Raw genomic sequence first — 23,621 nt, forward strand, 5'->3', positions numbered from 1 at the left:
GAACTCAGAAATGTTTTATTGTGTTTGTGACTCAGTGCGCCCCCCCCCCATCCCCACACCCGGGTTTATGGCCTCGTTTTCACTTGTATATTTTTCACACTGTAAATTTCTTGTACAAACCCAAAGAAAAAAATTAAAAAATTTTTTTGTTTTTAAAAAAAAAAAATGGAAACAAAGTTTATGTCCTGGGTCAGGAGCGTGGGAACTTGCTAGAGTCTCATCCCCTCCCTCTTTATTTACAACTCTTTCAGCCCTGTCCCTCATAGAGGGCTTTGGGCAAGGATGGGAGATGCGGGAAGGACACACCCAGTAGGCAGTCTGGGGGCCTAGGGACCACATGACCCATCAAGGTCTAAAAAGCAAAAAAGGGGTAAGGGGTTGGGCGTTTGCCTTACATCAGGCCGACCTGGGTTCGATTCCCAGCATCCCATATGGTCCCCTGAGCACCGCCAGGAGTAGTTCCTGAGTGCAGAGCCAGGAGTAACCCGAGCATCGCCGGGTACGACCCAAAAAGCAAAAAATATAAAGCAAGAAAAGGGGCCAACCCAGGTCCTGTCGCCCACATCTCATATGGTCTCCGGCGCACCACCAGGAGTAATTCTTGAGTGCAGAGTCAGAAGTAACCCCTGAGACTCACCGATGTGAACCAAAAAGCAAAAAAATAAGGCAAGAAAAGCCTTCCCCACTCTCCCCCGTTTTTGCATCTACCATTAGGCAGCAGGCTAGAGGGGCCTGCCTGGGAGTCCATATCCCCTGGTACAGGAGGGGTGGGCAAAAGAGCTGGAGGCTCAGTCCTCGGCTGCTGGAGGATGGGGGCAGTGAGCAAACCTAGAGGTCATGTCCTCGGACATTGCCCTGCGAGGGCAGAACCCTATCGGGGATGGGGACGAAGGGAGTGGGAAGTCGGGGCCACCAGTGTGGTGCTTCGGGGGCAGGAGGATTCTGAGGGCCTTGCTGGATGCCTCAGTAGAGGAGTAAGGACAAGAGGAAATGAGCTGAGTGGGTGGGGTGGAGGCCAGGGAGGAGGCTGAGTGTCATCAGGGGTCAGTGGGCGGGGGCTGGTCAGCAGGGAGCCGCTGGCCAGGGAGGGCTGATGAGCCAGAGGGAAGGGCCTGTGGGCCAGGCCCGGGGACCCTGACCACCAGCTCCATGGGCTCACGGGCCTTGTTTCGATACGCCCGGCGGATGGTGTCCACGGCTCGCTGATGGGTCACCTGCTCCAGGCTCTCTCCGTCCACAGCCACGAGCTCGAAACCCGCCTGGAAAAACGAGTGTGCTGACCTCAGCCCACCCCCCCACACACAGTGTAACCTCTCACCTCCAGCCTGCGCTCTCCCTCCCTCTGGGTGAAGGGGTGGACAATGAGGGCTGTTGTGCCCGGAGCTGTTGGGGGCAGGGTGGGGCTCAGACAATGGCCCTTTGTCCCCAGGGCCTGAACAGACCGGCCACCCACAGGCCCAGGCTGGCAGGAGGGACCTTCTCCCTGGGACTGCTCCTCTCCGGCCCCACCCTCAGCGACCTGCCACTCTGACAGCCAGAGAGAGGAGCAGGGCCCACCCACCCCATCCCAAATACTGCAGGGACCCAGGCGGAGGTGAGGGGTAGGGGCCTGGGGGCGCCTCGCCCACCTGCAGGGTCCCACTGAGGAAGGCGGCCCCGCCGGGGAAGATCTTTTCTATCTTCACCATAGGCTGCACCCGGGACTCGATGCCCCCAGAAATGCTGATGCCTAGTGAGAGGGAGAGCACTGTTTGGGTGCACCCGCACCCCCAAAGCCGGAGCCTGGGGCCTCAACCCCCAGGCTCTGTCACCACTTGGTCCTCAACTCCCCCCCACACACATCCTCCAGACTACCAACCCCCAAATTTAGATTCCCCAGTGCCCAGATTCCTTTCCCAGGCCCAGACACCCTCGATATGCCCCCCCACCCCAAAATCCAAGCCCACCCACCTCCCCCCAACCCTAGCATTGCCCATGGCAGGCCCAGGGCCCCTGGACTCACCCAGAGATTGCTTGGTTTTGGACAGCGTGACTGTCCGCAGCTCCCCCCAGGAGGCTGCTGTGGCCACTTCTGCCGGCCCGACAGTCCCGTTCTCGGGGGGCAGCGCTGGGCTGACCCCTGCCTGGGCTGCCTGCCCGTCCAGAGGTCTGGGCAGAGCCGGCCTAGGCCTCCGTGGCTTGTGGTAGCGCCCGTGGGTCGTGCTGGGGCAGGGGGCGGCCGCAGGGGACGGGGACCGGCCGCGCCCTGGGGACTTGCCCCGGCCCCTGCTGCGGCTGCGGCTGCGGCTGCGGCTCTGGGCCGGGCCCTGGCTCCAGCTCTGCCGAGGGTCTTCCCGGGGCTCCGTCAGCAGCCAGTTGGGCCTCTGGGGCCGGGGCGCCACGGGGGGTGGCTGGGGAGGGGGGGTGCCGGTGCCTCGGCGTGGAGCAAAGGCGTCCACTGGCACGTCTCGGAGAGGGGGGATCCCTTTCGGAGGGTGGCGGGGGGCGGCAGCGGTCCCTGGGGACACCTGCAGGTCTTCCAGCCTCTCCCGCAGCTCCCCATTGCCTTCCTCCTCGGAGAAGCCATTCACCGGCAGCAGGTAGAAGCCGCCACGACTGTCTGGGGGAGGGGCCCGGTCAGGCAGCGCCCCCAGACCAACCCAGCCTGCCTTGAAGGCCCCAACCTTCCCGTCCACTAGGAGAGCGCCCAGCCCAGCCCCTGGGACCACGGTAGGGCCTGGGTGCTGCCTGCCCTGGGTGAGGCCAGTCTCCTGACACAGTGTCTTATTCACTGCAATAATTGCCAATTAGTTCAGTCTGGAGGGCCACTCTGCCATGCTTGGGGGACCCTATGGTGCCCGGGATGGAAGCTGGGGGGCCTCCTGCTCCACAGGGTGTGTGCTCCGCTCTCAAAATCTCTCTGGCTCCACTTTTAATTCAAAGCTGTGAGGAAGCTCTGTCCTCACCTGACCGGCCCCTTCTCAGAGGTGGTCACACAGAATGAGCATCCAGCACACAGAATGAGCATCCAGCATCCAGCAGGGCGCTTGCCCTGCACACGGATGACCTGGGTTCGATCCCCAGCACCCCACATGGTCCCCTGGGCACCACCAGGAGTGATCCCTGAGCACAGAGCCAGGAGGAACCCTGAGCACTGCTAGATGTGCACCCTGCATACTCCAGAAGAAAGAGATTACAGCAGAATTTAGAATTTCAACTCCTGTGAAAGAAATGACAGGTCCACGGGGCAGGGTGGCAACAACGGAACAAGGAGACGAAACTTGGAAGCCACAGGTCCCTGGGGCAGGGATGTGAGGCCTCCCTAAGCTCTGGGACTCGCACTGACCAGGCACAGGTGTGATGAGGTGCCGTTTGGGTGGGGTGTCCTGCCGGGCGGGCCGCAGGGCCAGAGGCCGAACTGGTAAGAGAGAGCCGGTCAGAGGCAGGGCCTCTTGGAGGGCCCTCAGCTGAGGGGCACCCTCTCCGCCAGATGTCCTGCCCCCCCCCCACTGCCCCCCGGGACAGACCTGCCCTGCTCCTGAGGGCCTCAAAGGCCTCCATCTCCACAGGCATCACCATGCTGTCGAAGCGGCCCAGGTCGGTGGGAGCCACCACGCTCCTGGAGGGGCGGGAGGAAAGGTGAGGGGGGGGCAGAGTTCCTCAGGGAGGAGCGTGTCTCCGTCCAGTCCCCTGCCCACCTGATGTCCCGCAGTAGCAGCAGCTTGATGGGCCTGTCCAGGATGGCCAGCAGTGGCCTCACCAGGTCCTCCACGCCACCCTCGTGCACGTACTGAGGAGAGGGGAGGCACAGCCCCTTGAGGGGGGCGTCTGGGGAGGCAGCCCCTGTGTTTAGGAAGGTTCTGCCCGTCCCCAGGTTTCTAGTGAAGACGCGAAACCTTTACCTGTGGCCTCCAGGGCTTCTCTGCTCCCCTCGGCCAGGCCCTGAGCAAGGCTTAAGGGGGGACCGAGGGCCTCTGCCCAGGCCACATCGAGAAGGGGGTGAGAGGGACCTGAGCCTCCGGCCCAGAAGCCTGTTTCCCTGTGGCCTCCTGCCCACTTTCCCCCGGTGCCCACTGCCCACCATGACGGAATTGGAGCCACCACCAGCTGTGGGCTGGCTACAGACCCACACATTAGACACTGGTCAGGGCCAGAACGGGCAAGCTGGAGAAGGCGGTGGCCCCGCAAAAGTGTCTCTAGTCGGTCCCCAGCGGGGTGGAGGTCCTTCTGCCTGGCACTACCCGGATGCCACCAGCCACACCCTACCAACAAACCGGGAAAGGGAACCCTGGGAGTCACCCTCGCAGAGGGCACACCGCCCCCTGGTGGTGGAGGGAGCCACTGCACCGCCTGCTGGAGGCCGACAGCCATAAATGTCTGAACCAAACTACAAACTGGGTGTGTGGCCCCAACCGCAGGCAGAGCCGCAGGGACTCACACATGCACCGACTACCACCCACACCCTGGTCAGAAATCTCTAACCGCACAGAACCTGTCACACACACTCACATTCTTCCACACCTGCTTTCAGCAACCACCGAGCGTCAGACCCTGTACCAGGCACGACAGTGAAGAGCCGTTCCAGATCCTCGGAAACTCATACTAGTGAGAATGAGGAGTAGAATGGTGTCCCCCAGTGAATTACAAGCCACTGACAGCCTCACAGAGTGAATCTCTGAGGAGGGTGGGACAATCAGAGGAGGCTTCATGGAGGTGTTGGCATTTACACTGATACTTTTGTGTTCTTGGTTTTTGAGTCACAGTTGGACTTTATGCAGTGTTGGAATCGAACTTGGGTTGGCTGTGTGCAAGAAAAGCCGCTGAGCTGCTAAACTATCTCTCTGGCTCCTTTATAGCTATTTCTGTTTTTGTTTGAGAGGGAACACATTTGAGAGTTCCCAAAGTTTAAGGGACTCTATGGGTATGAGAGGTGGGACCCGGCCAACCATGTAAAAGGAAAAACTCATGGGAGGAGGAGGTGTGGGGGGAGCCTTGGGTCACACCTGGCAGTGCTCAGGGGCTACTCCCAGCTCTGTGCTTGTAGGAACAGGCAGTACCGAGGAACCCGACCAGGCCTTCTGTGTGCAAAGCCAAGAGCTCCAGCCCTTGGAGCTGTCTCCCCGGCCCCTGCACTGCCTCCCAGGACAGACGCAGGGCCCAGCAAGAGGTTGGGACTCAAGGGCTCCAGGGGTGATTTGGAGCAGTGCGGCCCTGGTGGGTGTGTTAAGAGCCTGTGTGGGCTGCTCCAGCTGTGCCAATAATGTGAGAGGTGCCTCAGGGCTGGAACGATAGCATAGCGGGTAGGGCGTTTGCCTTGCACACAGCTGACCTGGGTTTGATTCCTGGCATCCCATATGGTCCCCTGAGCACCACCAGGAGTAACTCCTGAGTGCAAATTCAGGAGGAACCCCTGTGCATCGCTGGATGTGATCCAAAAAGCAAAAAAAAAAGAAAAAAGAAATGTGAGAGGCACCCTTTGAGTCGTTGAGTTTGCAATCAGTGTCCACCTATTGGGTGACTAGAGGAAGATGAAAATGTGACAACAGGATGGCTAAGGTGTGGGGGTGGGGGACGTTCAAGGCAAGGAGGGCCTTGAATGTGAGGACAAGGATAAGCCACTTGCCCTGAGTTTTGCCAGAGTGAAGGCTTAGAGAAGGGAAGAGGGGCACAGTGGGAGAGAGCAGAAACAGCTGGGTTCCATGGGGCTAGGGTGCTTGCTCTGTATGCAAACCCATCTGGGTTCAGTCTCCAGCACCCCAGATGGTCTCCCAAGCCCCGCCAGGAGTGAGCCCTGAGTGCAAAGACAGGAGTAAGTCCTGAGCACTGGTGAGTGTGATCCCAGACCCAACATTTTTTTTAAAGGCAGATGTGTCTCAAGGAGTGATTTATTAAACACTGGGCCAGGACTCCATTTCAGAGGGTCTGCTGTCTTGGCGTGGGGGGCGTGGGTTGGGCTTGGTGGGGGTGCCTGGCTCCCCAAGGTGCCAGAGGCCAACAGGACACGGTGGGAGGAGCAAGCGATGAGGACGTGGGAGAAATAGATGCAGGGCCCCACCTAGTGGCTAGAATCCAGCATTGCAGGCAGAGGCAGGCGGGCACACACAGCCCCGCCTAGCTCTCCAAGACTGAGCCCCCCATCCCCTCCACCCACCCCCTGCCTGCAGCTCTCCACAAACTAGGCCTTGGGTAAGAGATACAGGAATTAGGGACCGGAGCCATAGTACAGCGGGTAGGGAGTTTGCCTGCACGAGGCCAACCAGAATTCCATCCCATACAGTCACCCTTCCTGCCAGGAGTGACTCCTAAGTACAGAGCCAGGGTAACCCCTGAACACTTCCAGCTGTGACCCCAAAACAAAACCAAAACAAGAGATGCAGGAATCAGGGAGTCCCCAGGGGGTACACGGAGACACGTACACCCTCAAATATAGTCACACAGTTTGGTCACACAAACTCACCGACAATATCAGACACAACAGAGGCCCACCCTGACCAAGCTAGGGGGTTCAGGGAGCACAGATGATTCCCTGACACTCTCCGCTTGTCCGGTCACACAGGCTCACAGTCACCCATCACTAGAACCCGGGGGTGCTTGAGACAGAACAGGAGGAGGAGTTCCAGTCCCCCATCCACTCCCCAACATCTGGACTCCAAAAGTTTCACGTCTATCTCAGCTCCACCCCTGCCTTTGTGTGGAGTGAGGGGTGGGGGAGGAAGAGGGGTGGGAGGAGCATCAGGAGACACGGCTGGGGCTCAGAGGTGCTCAGACAACTGACTGCAAGGACTCCCCCTCCATCTCCTGCTGGGCATCTTCCCTCAGCAGCTGGGATATCACCTGGGGGAGGGAGGTGGCCACCCAGATAGCCGCATCTAAGGACCATGCCTCGGGGTGCTCTCCTCTTCGTAGTCTCCCAGCTAGGAATATTTGAGCTCTTCATTCTGTCTCCTTCCTTTACAGCTCAGTGTGTGAGTGTGTGTGTATGTGTGTGAGTGCAGGTGTGTGTGAGAGGACATGTGTGTGTATGTGTGAATGTGTGAGAATGCATGTAAGTATATGTGTGTGAGCACATGAGAGGGGATGCACATATGCACGTGTATGTGTATGTGTGAGACAGAGAGGGGGGGGGAGGGGAAAGAGGGAGAGGGAGAGAGACAGAGACAGAGAGAGAGAGAGAGAGAAAGAGAGGTCATTTGTGCTTTTGCAGACTCAGCCTCCAGTCAGGAGTGAGGGCGTCCACATTCCTGGTGACTGCCACGGGTGGGGCACCCGGAGGCTCACCCTGGAGCAGTGGCGGGTGACCGCCAGCACCTCGTCCTCCGTGAGCAGCCGCCGGGCCAGGTCCTGGATTAAGGGTCGGCGGCTCTCCCAGGCCTGCGCACGCTCATCAGCGTCGGGCAGTTGGCTGCAGGGGCTCGCAGGCCTGCCAGAGAGCAGTGCGCGGCCCCTCTCCCGGTCTGCAGGGCAGAGGCAAAGGGGTACAGAGGAACTGGGAGTCGTTGGGGGACGGTGACAGAGGCTTCCCCAGTCAGGGTCAGGCTGCAAAACAGCCCCCTAAGAAACCCTGATGGTCTCTCATAGTCTGTCCCCCTGTGGGGCTCCAAATCAGGCACCACCATCACCCCCAAATCTGTGTTTAGGAGTCCCAGTTCCCCATGCACCCTAGACTCTCTCTACAGCCCTCTTTTTCTTGGTAAACTGAGTATAGTTTGTTTTTTAACTTTTGGGGTCACACCTGGCGATGCTCAGGGGTTACTCCTGGCTCGGCACTCAGGAATTACTCCTGGCATTGCTCAGGGGACCATATGGGATGCCGGGGATTGAACCCGGGTCCCCTGCGTGCAAGGAAAACACTCTCCCCGCTGCTGTACTATTGCTCCAGCCCCATCCAGTTCTTTCTAACCACACCCTTCGCCTCTCTCTCTCTCTCTCTCTCTCTCTCTCTCTCCCTCTCTCTCTCTCTCTCTCTGTGACCCTCAGACTTGACTGACTCAGACACTGAGGCCCAGAGCCCCGGAGCTCTCCCAGACATGCACCCCACTTGCAGGTCCACAGGAAACCGGCCTCAGGACGGGGTCGGTGGATTACCACGTCTCAGTCTCCAGGTCACAGACTTCTGCACGGGGCCCACGCTCCCTGCTAGGGAGAAGAAAGAAGCTCAGTGCTGGGCCCGGCACCCCCATCTGAAAGGAGACTGGAGAGATGGCTGGGTGGGCGGGGAGCCAGAGCTGGCTAGACCCCCAGGCTGGCTCAGAGTGCTCAGGTTGAAGGCAGTGAGGCCTGGAGGTCGGGCTCAGGCCCGAGGCTTCACCCACAGGCCCTGGGAACCTGCCCAGGGAAGGTTTGGGGTCGACAGACAGGGTGGGGGCTGGAGCAATAGCACATTGGGTCGGGCGTTTGCCTTGCACGCGACTGATCTGGGTTCGATTCCCAGCATCCCAAATGGCCCCCCAAGCACCACTAGGAGTAATTCCTGAGTGCATGAGCCAGGAGTAACCCCTGTGCATTGCAGGGTATGACCCAAAAAGAACAAAAGAGAGATGGTGCGGTTACTCAGCAAACATATAGTGGCCTAAGCCTAAGGACAACACTTGGGGAGCACCTGCCTTCAGAGAAAAGAGGAGGGCGAGGTCGGAGAGGTGGCAGGCGATAGAGAGACCTGGTGGACTGTGGCAGGTGGCAGCTGAGGGAGGGCCTTGCCACTCTGACCGGAAGAGTGTGAGGGGACTGTCCTCAAGGGGCGGAGCTTGGGGTTTTGTCCTCTGCTTGTTTTTGCCATGCAATACCAATCTCTTCTGGAATCAGCACCCAGATTTCAAGGGGGACTCACCCCACCCCGTGTCTGGCAATGAATGGCCCAAGATCTCTGCACCGGGACACTGGGGTCTGCTGGGCAAGTGTCCTGCCTGGGGCTTGGGCTGGAAGGATTTGAGAAGAGGCTCTCGCTGCCCTACAGGACACTGGAGCCAGCCCAGGGGAGAGGAAGCCAAAGGTGAAGAAGGCCAGTGTTGAGAGGCTGTCACGCAGCAACACCACCTCATGGCAAGTTCTTTTCAAAGGTGATGCGAGGGCACTTGCCTTGCACACAGCTCACCCAGGTTTGACCCCCAGCGTCCATCCTTAACATCCCATATGGTTCCCTGAGCACTGCTAGGAATAATTCCTGAGTGCAAAGCCAGGAGTAACCTCTGAGTATCACTGGGTGTGGCCCCCAAACAAGCAAACAAAAATCCAAGGTGATTTGAGTTTCTGCCCCAGGCAAACCCAGGGGTCTGCTCATCCACTCAGCTGGTCTCTGAACCGGGAGAGGGGAGCGGTCCTGGTCACAAAGTCTGCTCAGGCCCTTCTGTCTGTCTTCTCACCTAGATGTGGCCTTGCTGAAGATGGCTTTAGGGCCAGAGAGACAGAACAGTAGTACTTGTCTTGCATGCAGTCAACTCAGGTTCAACCCCCGGCTTTCTCATATGGTCCCCCAAACCACTGCCAGTAGTAATTCCTGAGTACAGAGCCAGGAGTAACCCCTGAACAGCACTGGGTGTGGTCATCCCCTGCCCCCCGCCCCTGCCAAAAAAAAAATAAAAAGATGGCTTTAGAACTAGGTTTGTTCCATGGCACTCTGAGCACTGGCAGTGATGCCGAATACTCTGGGAAAGCAGTGTCATCTGCCACAGCACAAAGCTCCGGGTGACTCCCTCAGGTCTCTGTGCCCTTCCTGGGCCAGAAATGAACCGAGCTGCGCTGGGTCTTTCCTGTTCCTAAAGAAATAGATATGATGGGCCCGAGAGATAGTGCAGGGGCGAAGGCTCTTGCCTTGCACATGGATCACCCGGGTTCAATCCTTGTCACTGCATATGGTCCCTGGAACCCTCCAGGAGTGATCCTTGAGTGCAGAACAGAGCCAGGAGAATGCCCTGAGCACTACTGGGTGTGGCAAGAAGGAAGGAAGGAAGGAAGGAAGGAAGGAAGGAAGGAAGGAAGGGAGGGAAGGAAGGAAGGAAGGAAGGAAGGGAGGGAGGGAGGGAGGGAGGGAGGGAGGGAGGGAGGAAGGAAGGAAAAGAAAGAAATCAAGGAAGAAAGAGAGAAACCAAGGAAAAAAGGAAGGAAGGGAGGGAGGAAGGGACAGAAGGAATAGAGGTATTGGTAATCCCACTTCACGCACAAGAAGATTGAGGCTCTGTGGGGATACAACTGACTCAGAACCCTAAGAAGGGTTTGCAGGACTGAGCCTGGTACTTGCCTTTCTCCATGTCCAGACGAGGGCGCCACCTAGCGGGGCTCCGGCCATCCAGCGTCCAGGCCTCTCTGTGCCCGTCCCCTGCCAGCCGGCCCTGCCGCCCTCCCTTGAAGAAGAGGTTCATCAGCGTCTTGGAGCGCTGCAGGGCCCCTTTCTCCCCAGAGGACCCCAACTTCTCCTTCTTCCGCTGCTTCTTCTCCTCTGCAGACACGAGGGATCACCCGGGAGGGCTGGAGGGGTGGGCAGAAGGGAAGGAAGAAGGGGACAGGGGTGCGGGGAGGAGCAGAGAGAAAGGGGGCAGACAGGATCTGCATCCACGTGAGAGGACAGGGATGAGAACGGGGGGCTATGGATGGGGTGCTGCTTCCAACTTTCTGCCTCCATACCCCACAGTTGTGTGGAAACTCTTCACCAAGAAGCAGGTGTGCACACCTGTGTCTGTGCGTGCATATGTATGTATGCATGCATGGACACGTGTTCGTATGTGTACATACCGGTGTCTGCACGCACATGGATGTGTTTGCACGCACATGGATGTGTCTGCATGCACACGAACATGCACCTGCGTCTGCGCGTGTGTGCAGGACGGAGGGACTGGTTTGGAGCCTAATCTGACGGGACCTGGGACTAGGGCTGAGGGGGGGTGGGTTTGGGGCCTGGACCCCAAAACCAGAGCTGATTCTGGGTTCTGGGCTGGGGCTTGGTTGAGGCCGGGAGGAGGAGAGGGACGCGCCCGGGTCAGGCTGTGGGATGCAGGACGGAGATTTGGAGAGAGCAGTGACCGCCTTCCCCACCCCCCACCCCCCCACGTACCCCACAAAGTCAGGTGGCTCTGGGAGCGAGTGATGGGGGGCCGGGGCCGACTAAGCGCCAGCAGCAGAGCAGTCTTGGGGGACTCCGAGAGGGCGGAGTCCAGGCGGCGGGGAGCTGCGGGCGCCTCGGAGCGGATGGCCGTGTCCCTGAGGATGACAGTGGGGCGCACGCTGCACCAGGTCTCCACGCGGCCCCCCGGCTCCGGCTCTGTCTGCATGGCCGTGTCTGCCCGGCCCCAGCTGGGCTCCTCTGGGCCCAGGCACACGTCCATGCGGTCGGAGGGGAGGGAGCCCTCGGCTGAGCTGTAGGGGGCGCTGGAGGCGAACGAGGACACGCTGGAGCTGCTCTCAGAGGTGGGGGACAGCTGCTGCAGTGCCCCGTTGCTCACTGCGGACAGACAGACGGATGTGGGGAAGGGACAGTGCGTCGGGAGCCTTAGCTAGGCCCTGCCTGGCTAGCTTCTCCGCAACCCGATGGGCATGGAGTGGGCCACTCCAGGAGGCCCTGGTCCCGCCATCTGAGGTGAGTCACCTCTTCAGGAGCCCCCCGGGCCCAAACCTGCAGCTTCTCCAAAAGACCTTGCACCCCTGCAGTAACTGCCCTACCTGGGGGCCCGGCCTTTTCCCTGAGCGTCCCGGGCGGAGTACTTACGTCGGTCCAGCCAACAGTACTCAGAGACCATCTCCTTGTAGGCAGGGTAGCGGCCAGTCTCCTGGGAAGGGCACCGCAGGCACAGCAGGGAGGGGGCCATGTGGAAACAGGGAAATACAGTTGGAGAGACAGATCAACAGGCTGAGTGTAGCGTGGCAGGCCCACCCTGCACCACATAGTCCCCCCGGCACAGCTGGGGTTGACCCCGGAGCACTGGCCTAGGAGTAACTCCTGCACATCCCTGGGTAAGGCGTCAAAACAAAGCCCCTCAAAATGGGGAAACAGTGGACACAACCGCCCATGACATGGCCCTTTATGCCTCAGTCCTTTGTCCCCCTGTTCTGTTGGCCTGGGTTCTCTTCCTCCGTGGCCCCCCTCAGGAGAGAGTGGCCTGCCTGAGACCCTGTCCAGCTTGGAGTAATGGCCTCAATCTGCAAGTACCTAGTGTATGTGTTTGTCTGTCCCCAGGATCAGAGACCTCGTGTGTCCAGTGAGGTAGCCCTGGGGCTGGGCACAGGGAGGTCATGTACAGTGCTTAAGACTGCTGTGATAGGGGCTGGAGCAATAGCACAGAGAGTAGGGCATTTGCCTTGCACACGGCCGACCCGGGTTCGATTCCCAGCATCCCATATGGTCTCCTGAGCACTGCCAGGGGTAATTCCTGAGTGCAGAGCCAGGAATAACCTCTGTACATCGCTGGGTATAACCCAAAAAGCAATAAATAAATAAATAAATAAAAAGTCCAGAGGGGAGCCAACCCTTGCATGCAGCCAACCGGGGTTCACATCCCCGGCATCCAATGTGCCCTCCCAACCGGGCTAGTCCGGAGTAACTCCTGAGTTCTGCTGGGTGTGGCTCCAAACAACAGCAAAGACTGCTGGATGGATGGATGAAGGGATGTGTGGAAAAGAAGTGAGGCCAATGAAGAGGGAGGAAGGGGAGAAGAGGAGGAGGAGGAGGGACAGAGGTGGGGGTGTGGGTGGGGGTGGTGGTGAATGTGGTGTGAGGAATGAGCTGGAGAGCGAAGGAGGGTGTTCAGGGCCAGCACTGGGCATGAGGAGAGAGCAAGGAGCGGCCTGGGGAGCAGGGAAGGCCCCGCGGGCCCATGAGTCCTCCATGAATAATGGATCCAGCGCCTGCCCTGAAATCCAATCTCTGGCTCCAGCCCGGAGAATATCCATCCCCAAAGGCACAGCGCCCACCCCCCTTCTCCCTCCAAGCCCAGTTGGCCAGCACACATGAGAAGGGGCGTTGTCCGAGGGGGCCTGAGAGCCAGACACTCTGAGCCCCGGTTTGTCCCTCTGCCCGTGTGGAGCGGACGGGTTACCCTGCCCAGATGCAGGGAGAGGCTGGAAGCAGCAGGACGAGGGCTCCAGCGAGGGGCACCCTCTCACCCCCCTCCTGCTCCTGCCCACCTTGATGGTCAGCATGATGTGGGTCTGGCCTTTGAGCACCTCCACGGCCTGGCTGTGGCTGAGGTCATCGAACCTGACACCGTTGGCTGCCAGCACCTGGTCCCCCACCTTGATGCCATGCTCCTCGGCCAGCCCGCCATGGTCCACTCTGGAGTGACACAGGCAACACCTGGGAAGGGCCTCGCCGCCCTCCCCCACCCCCATTCGGCCTCTTCAAGACCGAGCAGTGCCCCTGGTTCCCGCAAGCAAACCCCAACTTCTCCAAGGGCCCCTCCACCGCCCCCCTGGGGTCTCACTGCAGAACTGTAGCTTCTAGTAGTGCCCCGCCCCCCCCAAGCCCTTCCCAGTCCTGGTGGGGGCTCACTTGGACACGTAGATGCCCAGGCCGAACTCCTTGCCTCCGCGGATGTTGAAGCCCAGGCAGAAGTCGTCGGAGGTAGTGTAGAGGTGCACGATGCGTCGCGCCCCATCCTCAGAGCTGCTGTCGGAGCGCGAGGAGCCGCATTTCTCCACCACCAGCCTCCGGTTCACCACGTCCACCCTGGGAGCACAGCCAGGGCCTCGCCTGCGTCCCCCCGGGCCCCCACAGCCCGCACAAAGACCACTGCACGGCCGGGGCTTCTATGGCACTATGGATTCTTCAAATCTGGGAAATGGTCCTCTCGCCAAACTTTTTTTGTTTGACTTTTTAATTTTTTTTGGCTTTTGGGGTCATACCTGGCGATGCTCAGGGGTTACTCCTGGCTCTGCACTCAGGAATTACTCCTGGCAGTGCTTGGGAGACCATATGGGATGCCGGGGATTGAACCCCAGGTCAGCCGCATTCAAGCAAATGCCCTCCCCACTGAACTATTGCTCTGGCCCATGTTTGGCTTTTTGGTTTGGTTTGGTTTGGTTTTGGGGTCACACTGAGTGCTGTTCAGGGCTTACTCCTGGCTATGTGCTCAGTTTATCACTCCTGGCAGGGCTTAGAGACCATATATGGTGCCAGGGATTGAACTGGGGTTGGCTGCATGCAAGGCCAAGGCAAGTGCCTACTCACTGTACTTTGTCTCTGGCTCTCCCTTCTTTTGTTTTCCTTCCTTCCTTCTTTCTTTCTTTCCTTCCTTCCTTTCTTTCTTTCATCATTCAGTTTCTTTTATTAAGAATCAGATGTATAGCAATTTATATCATTGGCTTTTTTTTTTTGGTGGGGGGACCACAGGGTGGTCAGGGATCATTCCTGACAGGCTCGGAGGAATCTATGGGATGCCTGGGATTAAACATGGATTGGCAGCATACAAGGGAAGCACCCTCCTTGCTGTACTATTATTCCTGCCCTCCTTCTCTTATTTTTTGAAGGGTGTCTCCCTCTTAGTGCTGGCTACACGCAATGGTGCTGGGGGGAGGGAAAAGGGACCTAGACTTGAACCCAGGCCTTTGCATCTACATCAGTTCCTTGGGCTACTTCTCTGTTCCCCACAGCTCTTTTTAATGAGCAGCTACTATGTCCCAGGTCCCATTTTGAATCCTCCCGTGGCCTGAGGGAGAGGCAGTCATTGTCCCTGAGCTCACAGCAGCCAGTCTGGGGACAGAAGCAGTGGACAGGGTCACCGGCATTGTGGCTCACACAGTTGTTGGGGGAGGCTCATGAGCTGTGTGGCCTTTTCTCCTTTCAGTCCGGACCTGGATCCCTGGGTTTCCAGGGCAGGTGCTGGGGAATGGCAGCCCTGGTGTCCTGGAGGGGACTGGGAGGGGCGCGGCCGCCTTCTCACCACGTGGTCTTCTCCTTGGAGAACTTGATGGCCGGCACGCGGCCCATGCGTCTCACCGTCATGTGCAGGCAGCTGCTCCCCGTCAGCGTCCTCACGGCGCTGCCCATGGTGGTGCTCTCCAGGCTCAGCCCGTTCACCTCTGTGATCTTGTCCCCCACACATAGGCCCGCGCGCTCTGCAGGGGCAGGGGGCGGGCATGGACCACCTGGGAGGGCGAGATATCCCCTACCTCCCACAGGTGCGCCTCCCTTTTCAGACCAGACTGAACCTCTTCCATCAGGCCAGGATGAACCTCCCCCCTCAGACCAGACCCCTTGGTGTCAAGGTGACTGGGAATTCCCACATAAGGCGCGGGGTCTCTGATCGAGGCGCCCCATACTGCACCAAGGAAGGAGGTGGGGGTCACGTCCTGAGCTCGCATCCCGCCCTGGGACCCGCGCACCTGCACTGCTCCCCTCCTCCACCTTGCTGACGAAGATGCCCAGGCCGTGCTCGGAGCCGCCGCGCACGCTGAAACCCAGCCTCCCGCCTGGGCTCTTCTCCACCCGGACGGCATGGATGACGTCGCTCTCGTCACTGTTGGCTGTGGGGTGCACAGAGGCAGAGCTCGAGGCCCGCTCTGGTCACAGGGGACCCTGGGTGTGCAAAGGCTGTCTTGCTGGCTTGGGCACAAGGTACCAGGGGCTAAAAGGGAGGGCAGCCAGTTTCGGAGTCCTCTTTGGGGGTTTAGGGGCCCTGGGCCAGGGCTGGTGTGTAGCCAGCAGGACAGGACTCCAGCCAGAGAACAGTGCTCTTCCTTCCTCATCACAGGGGTGCATCTGCAGTGTCCGAGGCTCAGTGAACTCTGCGTGATCAAAGGTGCGACTGGGTCAGGCTCCTAAAACCCAGCTATGTGGCCTTCAGAGGGACAGGAGATGTTCTGTGGGCCCCGCGAGGGAGTCTGGGTTCTTCAGCCTCCAGCACAAAAGCAAAGCAGCTCTGGCTTCAAACAGCCGAGTGGGTATTCTGGGAAAGGTGTCAGATGTTTTTGCTTGTGTTACTCAGAGCACAGCACAAAGCCCTTAGAGGGCAATCAGACGGAAGCAGATTCGGGAAGGGAAAACTGTAGAAAGCCCTGTTGATTGGAGCTGGGAACACGGCTCAGTGGGAGAGCCCTAACCTTGCGTGTATGAGGCCCTGGATTCGAGCCCTGACACCATGCAAAAACACAAACAAACATGGAGCTAGAATGATAGTACAGTGGGTCTGGCACTTGCCTTGCATGCAGCTAACCTGGGTTCAATCCCTGGCATCCCATATGGTCCCCCAAGAGTGCGCCCTGATTTCAGAGCCGGGGTGAGTGAGTCCTGAGCACCACTGCTTATTACCCCAAAATGAAACAAAACCACAAAAAAAAACCACTTTCAGATGGGGCTAGAGAGAAAAGCTTTATGGGCTGAGCTGATCAAGATGGTGCTGGAGGGTCCCCTAGATCCACAGCACGGCATGGCCCCCAAATAGCACTGCTGGGAATGACTTCTGAGCACCAAACTGGGGGAAAAACCCTCAAGCTACACAGGGTGTGGTCCCCAAATCAAACCCAAACTTTCAGCTGTCAGGCAGTGGAATGAGTTTTTCAGGACAGTAAGCTCTCCATCACTAGAGACGTGGAAACTGAGACTTGGTAAACCCTTGGCCAGGATGTGCTGAAAGGATTCCTGGGGCCCCTACCCTTGAGGCTTGGTGATTGTGAGGGAGGACCCCAGGAGGACACAGCAGAGAAACAGCATGAAGGCAGGCTGCAGCCAGGGCTGGGGAGGCCAGAGCAGGGGCGCCCTAGGTCTACAGCAGTCAGGAGAGGATTTGGGGATTACGATGGGGAAAACTGGCAGTGGAGAGGAGAAAGGGCAGATGCTGATGAGGAGCTGAGTGAGATGAGGTCTTCCAGGAAAGTGTGGGACCGAGTAGGCCTGGCATCCCGAAAAGAAGGTGAGCTTGTCTTGATGAGGCCACACGAGGACCAGGAGAGAGGACATCAGAGAGGGCATATAAAGCTAATATGTGCCTGGCCCAGGTTCGAGTCCCAGCACCATCTGGTCCCAGAGGAGGTCCTAGAGGCCCCCAGCATGACTATGGAGACTCCTAGTACTGTGGGGTGACTCTGGGTTACCCCAGCACCACATGTCTTGAGCAGCCTATTATCCTCAGGCTTTTGCAATAAACTCTCAGCCTATTTGTCTGAGAATTCCTAGGAAGGTGCCCAGGCCTCCTGGGCACCACTTGAGAAGCTCCTTAAAAAAATGAATGATGGGTGCACTGGTGGAGGGATGGGTGTTCCATCATTGTATCACTGAAACTCAAACATGAAAGCTTTGTAACTGTATCTCACAGTTACAAATTTTTCAATTAAAAAAAAGAATGGGGCTGGAGCGATAGCACAGTGGGTAGGGCGTTTGCCTTGCACGCAGCCAACATGGCCAACACAGGTTCAATTCCCAGCATCCCATATGGTCCCCCGAGCACCGCCAGGAGTGATTTCTGAGTGCATGAGCCAGGAGTAACCCCTGAGCATCACCGGGTGTGACCCAAAAAGCAAAAAAAAAAAAAGAATAAATAAAACTTCTAGCTGTTGAGAGGGAGATCTAACACACAGACACACAGACACATAGATACACAGACACAGATACACAGATACACAGACAGACAGACAGACAGACACACACATGCCATTGTGATCTCAAAGAAAGTACGTCTCAGTAAACGGCCAGGGAGGTTCAGGAAGAATTCCTCAAGGGCAGCCTGTGGGCAGGACAGGACAGAGGTGAGGGGAACCCTGGGTCTTCTGGTTGCTTTCTGCTCGTCAGGAGCTTTTGTTCTCCTTTCCTTCCATGGGGGATAGAAAATTGGGTTTTTGGGGCTGGAGTGATAGTACAGAGGGTAGCGTTGCATGCAGCCAATCCGGGTCTAATCCCCGGCATCCCCTGAGCACCACCAGAAGTGATTTCACAGAACCAGGAGTAACCCCCAAGCACTGACACAAAAACAACAACAACAACAACAACAACAAAAATTCCCCATAATTTTCCGAATCCAGGGAGGGCCATGCATATCTGAGCCCTGCCCTCTACCACTGAGCTACTTTTCTGGCTCTGAACATGAAATTTTGAGCCCAGGAGCCAGGAGACCCCTTTGGCTTCCACTGTCCACTCCTGGCCATTGTCCAGCTCTCCCATAGGCACAAGGCTAAAGTTTTAATCAAGGCTTTTCCTTGTCAAGTTTCAGGGTTTTTGTTTGTCTTGTGGTTTTGGTTGGGGGCCACCCCAGACTGTGCTCCAGGATCACTTCTGGCAATACTTAGGGGACCATACATGGTGCTGGGGATTGAACAGAAACTGACCGCAAGCAAAGCCTGTACCTTAGCCCCTGTACTATCTCTTTGGCCCCTGTTTGTCTTAGTTTTGGGTTCGGTTTTTGGGACCACAGTTGGCAGTGTTCGGGGACTGCTCCTGACCCAGTGCTTGGGGGACCATGCGGTGTTGGGCATTGGACAGTCCTCCTGCATGCTCGGCAAGCACTCCAGCTAGCTCTCTGGCCCCATGACTGAAAACTTCAACTCCTTTCTCTACTTCTAGAAGGAACTATACACTCCTTCCTTTGTGGGCTTCCACTGTTCACCTCTCTCCCGTCACCTCTGCTCACCGTAACTGGCCTCCTCGAGTCCATGATCCTGTGATCCTTGACCTGGACCTTACATGGCAGCGCTGTTCTCTCAGCCTTCCGGGAGAACCCCACCTAGGGGGGAACCCCCTCCATCACACTCCCAGAACTTTTTCAGTGTGGGAGGTCTTTAGGCTTCCTGCAGACTCTCCAAAGTTAGAAGCTTTCCACCCCTAAACCATGAACATTTGCACTTGTACAAACCATAGAGTTTCCTTAATCAAAATAATTTAAAGAGGCGCTGGAGCGATAGCACAGCAGGTAGGGCATTCGCCTTGCACGCAGCCAACATGGCCGACCCTGGTTCGATTCCCAGCATCTCATATGGTCCCCCGAGCACCACCAGTAGTAATTCCTGAGTGCATGAGCCAGGAATAACCCCTGAGCATTGCCAGGTGTGACCCAAAAAGAAAAAATAATTTAAAGAAAAAAAGGGGGCTGGAGACAGTACAGCAGGTAGGGCACTTGCCTTGCACATGCCCAACCTGGATTCTATCCCCAGCATCCCATATAATCCCCAAACACCGCCAGGAGTAATTCCTGAGTGCAGAGTAAGAAGGAGGCCCTAAGCATCGCCCAGTGTAGAGGGAAAAAAAAAAAAAAAAGAATCGCAATCTGTCTAACCAAGCAATTCTGGTGTATTCAAATCCGAGAACCCTTCTCTCCTAGCGCCCCAGAGCTGAAGCCAGCTTTCTTATTGGGTGATTTGTTTGTGACTTGCTGTTTTCTAACTTTTCTTTAGAAGGTAAGTTCAATCACCATAATTATCTTCTTTTGGGGGGCAGGAAGAGGAGGTTGTGGGGTCACACTCAGCAGTACCCAGTCAATACTCCTGGTTTTGTACTAGGAGGTCATCCCTAGTGGTGCCTGGGGGAGTGCTTGGTTCCAGAAATCAAACTGGAATCAACCTCATGCAAGGCAAGTCTCTTACCCACTATATTGTATCTCTAGTTACTAGACTTCTTCTCCTTCTCCTCTTTTTTCCCCCCACTTACAAATTGCAGTGTTTGGAGGGATATTGGAGACTCCGTGCTCAGAGATCACTCCCAGTGGTGCCGGGGGACCATGAGTTTCCAGGGATCAAACCCAGGCCTCTGGCATGTGAGGCCTGTTCTTGGTCCTTTGAACTATATCTTTGGTTCCTTCTTCTGCTGATTCTTTTTAAAAAATAGGGGACATCTTTAGTGATGTTCAGGTTTAATAGTATCAGGAATCAAATTCAAGGCCTCACACATACAAGACACATGACCTGTTAACTTGGACTATTTCCCCAGCCCCAGGACTTTCTTACTTTTTTCTTACAGGTCTTCCAAATATGTTTAACAATACTAGGTATTTGCTATGTAGTTTTGTTTTGTTTTGCAGGCGGAAGCATTTGGGGCACGACTAGCAGTGCTCAGAGCTTATTCCTGGTTCTGTGCTCAGGGATCATGCTAGGTAACTTTTGAATAAATAAGGAGGTAAGTGGGTAGATGAATGAATGAGTGAATGAATGATTGATACAAAGTGAAAGGGCGGGTTTGGATTAAAGTCATTGGAGCTTCTCCAGGTTCAGCTGAGTCTGAGGGGGGCTATGGGACTACGTGGCAGTAACATGTATGTCTTTGTTCTTCCCAGTGTTTCCCTCTCTTCTGGGGGACTTTTTTGTCTTGGAATGGGTCTCGATAGGAACCCAGGGAGAGATCCAGGCTGCAGTGAAGTAGGAGATGTTGAGAATCTCACACTTCCAGCCCAGATAGGCCAGGGGCCAGTTAGCCAGGGCCAGAGCCCAGATCTCCTGCTGTTAGTAGAAGCTACTCTCTCTGCCCGCTGCACCCCCGTCTAAGGGGAGTCTCAGGACCGCTAGACGAGGGTCTTTCATTTGTTCTTTGGCCATGGCTAGCAGTGCTAGGGAGGCAAGTCCAGGGTTCTGACCATCCAAAGCTTGTACCCCAGCTTCTCGAGCCAGCTCCCCACCATGAAGGCGGTTCTTTGGCAGTACAGAATCCACAGCTGCATCCGAGTTCCAGCTAAGGGGAGGAATAGAGCACAGATCTAAATAAAGGGGGCCCGACAAGGGCCATGCTGCTGGCTTCTCCTTCCCCCCCAGATCTCCTGGTCCCTCTGGGGATTTCTGCTCAATGACCAGAATGACAGTCGTGTGGCCTTAAGCAGTTCCTGCTGCTCCTCTTTAAGTCAGGCCAAGTAGGGTGAGGGAGCAGGGAACAGGCCAGGCCACTGGGTAGGAAATCCCACCTTGGAACAGAGCGTTCTGCCCCTGGGCCAAAATCTAGCCCAGGCATGAGGTGCTCAGCTGGTTCAGAGGAAGCGGGAGATGGACGGGGCTGACGGGTCCGGTATGGGAAGCAGCCAGGAAGGTTCCGATGGCTGAGCAGGGAGGAGCAGAAGATACTTATCTGCACCTGACCAGAAGGCCCAGCTCAGCCAACTCCCCCGCCCCCGCCCCCTCCATGCTGGCATTCAAGGTCAGACTTGCTCCAGGTTCTGCCTTTGTTGCCTCACACCTGTCACTGCAGTCGGGCTGACTCCTAGGAACCCACCCCTCCATCTCCTTCTTTCTGCCACTGGCTTTTGTTTTCCCACACCTAGCTCTCTCTCTCTCCTTGGTATCCTTTTCAAGTCCACCTATACTGCCATCTCTCTTTCTTTCTGTTTTTTGCACGTATCAGGGCAACTTGCAACTCAGCAGTGGGAGGTTGCTCCAAGGTATGTTTGGGGGTCCATGAGGTGCCAAAGTTCAAACCTGTTTTTATGTTTTTGCTTTTTGGGCCACACCCAGAAATGCTCAGTGATCACTCCTGGAGTAGCTCAGAGGACCATATATGATACTGGGGATCAAAGCCAGGTCAGCTGTGTGCAAGGCAAGTGCCTTGCCTGCTGTATGCTCTCTCCAACCCCCAAATATGCACCTCCTACATGCAAAGCATGTACTCCAGCCTTTTGACTATTTCCTCAGCCTCACTGGCATTTCTAGAAGGTGAAAGCTGAGCCTTATGTCTCTCTTGGTCTCCTTCTGCCGGGCCAGGGCCAATATGGAATAGGGGACTATGGGTTTGTAAATTAGATGGTATTAAGGAATGTCATAAAGTCAGCTCTTTCTCTCCTCCAGGGACCAGACTGCAGGCTCCCTCTGGGCCCTTCACTCTCCTCTTGGGAACATCTGCTCTAGAGCCCAAAGCCTTTTGTTCTGTCCGCCATGAGCTGGAGTGCAGGATTTGTGTGCAGGAGCCTCGGGTTTCATCCCTGGAACTGCATGGTCCCCCAATACCACCAGGGGTGGCCCTCAACCCTGAGCTGGGAGTCACTGGAATACCTGTCCGCCCCCAATAACAACCAAAAAGAACACATAGTTTTCCAGAGCCCACCCACCCCCATACCTAAAACTCCAGTGGGCTCCTGCCTGATGCCCACCGTTGACCCCCAGCCCACCCCCAGCCTCCACGCCCGGGCCCCACCTTCGATGGGGGAGTTGATGAGGATGACGCGCCCCATGGGCGAGGAGGCTCGGATTCCGCGCGGGGGCCCATTCAGCAGCCGCTGCTGCTTCCTCAGCAGGTATCGCGTTGCGGACCCAACCGAGTCACCAGGCAGGTGGCCGTGGGAGGACAGCGAGAGGGAGCTCAGAGAGCTGGAGCTCAGGTCTCCGGGGCTGGGGGGCTCGCCCACCACGAACCCCTGTGCCATGCTGTGGCACAGCGCCCCGGGGTCCCGAAGGAGCCCCTAGTCTTGGAGGGACGGCGCCACCAGGGCTCTGGGCTCCATAAGCCTTCTGTGCGTGTGTTGGCGGTGGTAGGGGGGTGTCTCAGTCACCGGAGCCCCCCACCACAGGCGGTTCAGACCTGCACAGAGAGAGCAGAGGTTGGGGAGGTGTGTGAGTGGGGTGATTCTGCCTGGCTCTCCAGAACTCCCATCCTCACCCGCGTGGAGCATTCTGCCCTGGCGGGCTCTAAGCACCCCGTCATCCACGCACCTGGTGGACTTTCGGGGCTATTTACGCCCGGACTGGGGGCACCTCTTCCCCTCTTTACCGCTCTCGGTAGAGGAGAGAGGAGAATAGAGGTGTCACGGGCTGGGATGCGGACAGTTCTACACCACCCTTCTCGGGGGTCAGGACCGAGGACAGATGCCGCCCAGGACCCCACACTCCCTGGCCCCCAGGGATTCCCTGGTTCCCGGCAGTTACCTGGGAGGACCTGAACCCCTCCCAGCACCCCACGCAAAACGTGGGCTCAATTCCCTCAGACTCGCCCTGGGACCCAAAACGCAGCACCGCGCGGCCCGACTCCATCCTCCCGGCCCGCACCCTGCACCTGTCACCTGGCTCCTGAGTGTGGTCCTCCTGGCCTCGCCCGCCAGCGGGGTGCGGACTGCAGCTGTCGGGGAACCAGCCCCGGCTCCCAGTTGGTGAACGGGGCCGGCCTGCGCTGCCTCGCGCTCCCATTGGCTAGGTGGCCTGCCAGTCACCGCCATGCTCCTCCTCCCTTGGGCCACCAGGCTTGCCGATTGCCCCCTGGAATGTGTGGCCTCGAATTCGAATTCGGAAGAGTCACCCCGCCCCAGAAAAGTATAACTGGGATCTCGGCTCGCCCTGCCTGTGCCCTGAGGGAGCCCCAGAAGCGCTATCTTCAGACCCGGATGATCCCAGGGCTCAGGGACTTGCCATCTCCCAAAGTCACCTCTGAGGTCTCTGGGGGACAGGGAGTTGCCCCTGGGCAGAAGCGAGGCTGGTGCACGGGGGATGACGGGGTGTGGGTGCAGGTGTGGTGGAGCCCGGTCAGAAAATGCAGCTCTGGCCACCCAGGGATGGAAAGAACGCAGAGGGGGCGTCTGGGACCTGCACCCGAGGGGTGGAAACTCCTTTCTCATTGACTCTCGTGTTGTTGTGTTTTATTTTGGGGCCACACCCAACGGTGCGCAGGGCTTACTCCTGACTCTACACTCAAACATCACTCCTGGTGCCAAACAGGTGTTTGTGGGACCACATGGAATGGCAAGGATCGAGCCGGGGTAGCTGCGTGCAGACAAGCGCCCAATCAGCTGGGCTATCGCTCTGACCCCTTCTTACCTACTCGTTGGATGCAG

General features: G+C 57.4%; 1 protein-coding gene across 1 annotated transcript; it reads right to left on the reverse strand.

The window, feature by feature from the left end:
- Positions 1 to 1,011: 1,011 nt before the first annotated feature.
- Positions 1,012 to 22,223, reverse strand: PDZD7 (PDZ domain containing 7). The gene is made up of 16 exons (XM_056120860.1): positions 21,995 to 22,223; positions 15,286 to 15,426; positions 14,844 to 15,018; positions 13,454 to 13,630; positions 13,090 to 13,237; positions 11,675 to 11,735; positions 11,024 to 11,410; positions 10,210 to 10,411; positions 8,065 to 8,108; positions 7,258 to 7,433; positions 3,678 to 3,769; positions 3,507 to 3,598; positions 3,326 to 3,397; positions 2,003 to 2,599; positions 1,629 to 1,729; positions 1,012 to 1,259 (listed from the first exon to the last, which is right to left on the reverse strand). Exons 1-16 carry the CDS (start codon positions 22,221 to 22,223, stop codon positions 1,038 to 1,040), a joined length of 2,916 nt encoding a protein of 971 aa, XP_055976835.1. The 3' UTR covers positions 1,012 to 1,037.
- Between the last annotated feature and the right edge of the window lie 1,398 nt (positions 22,224 to 23,621).

The sequence above is a fragment of the Sorex fumeus genome, unplaced genomic scaffold, assembly GCF_029834395.1.
Source record: "Sorex fumeus unplaced genomic scaffold, SorFum_2.1 ptg000043l, whole genome shotgun sequence".
Taxonomy (NCBI): domain Eukaryota; kingdom Metazoa; phylum Chordata; class Mammalia; order Eulipotyphla; family Soricidae; genus Sorex; species Sorex fumeus.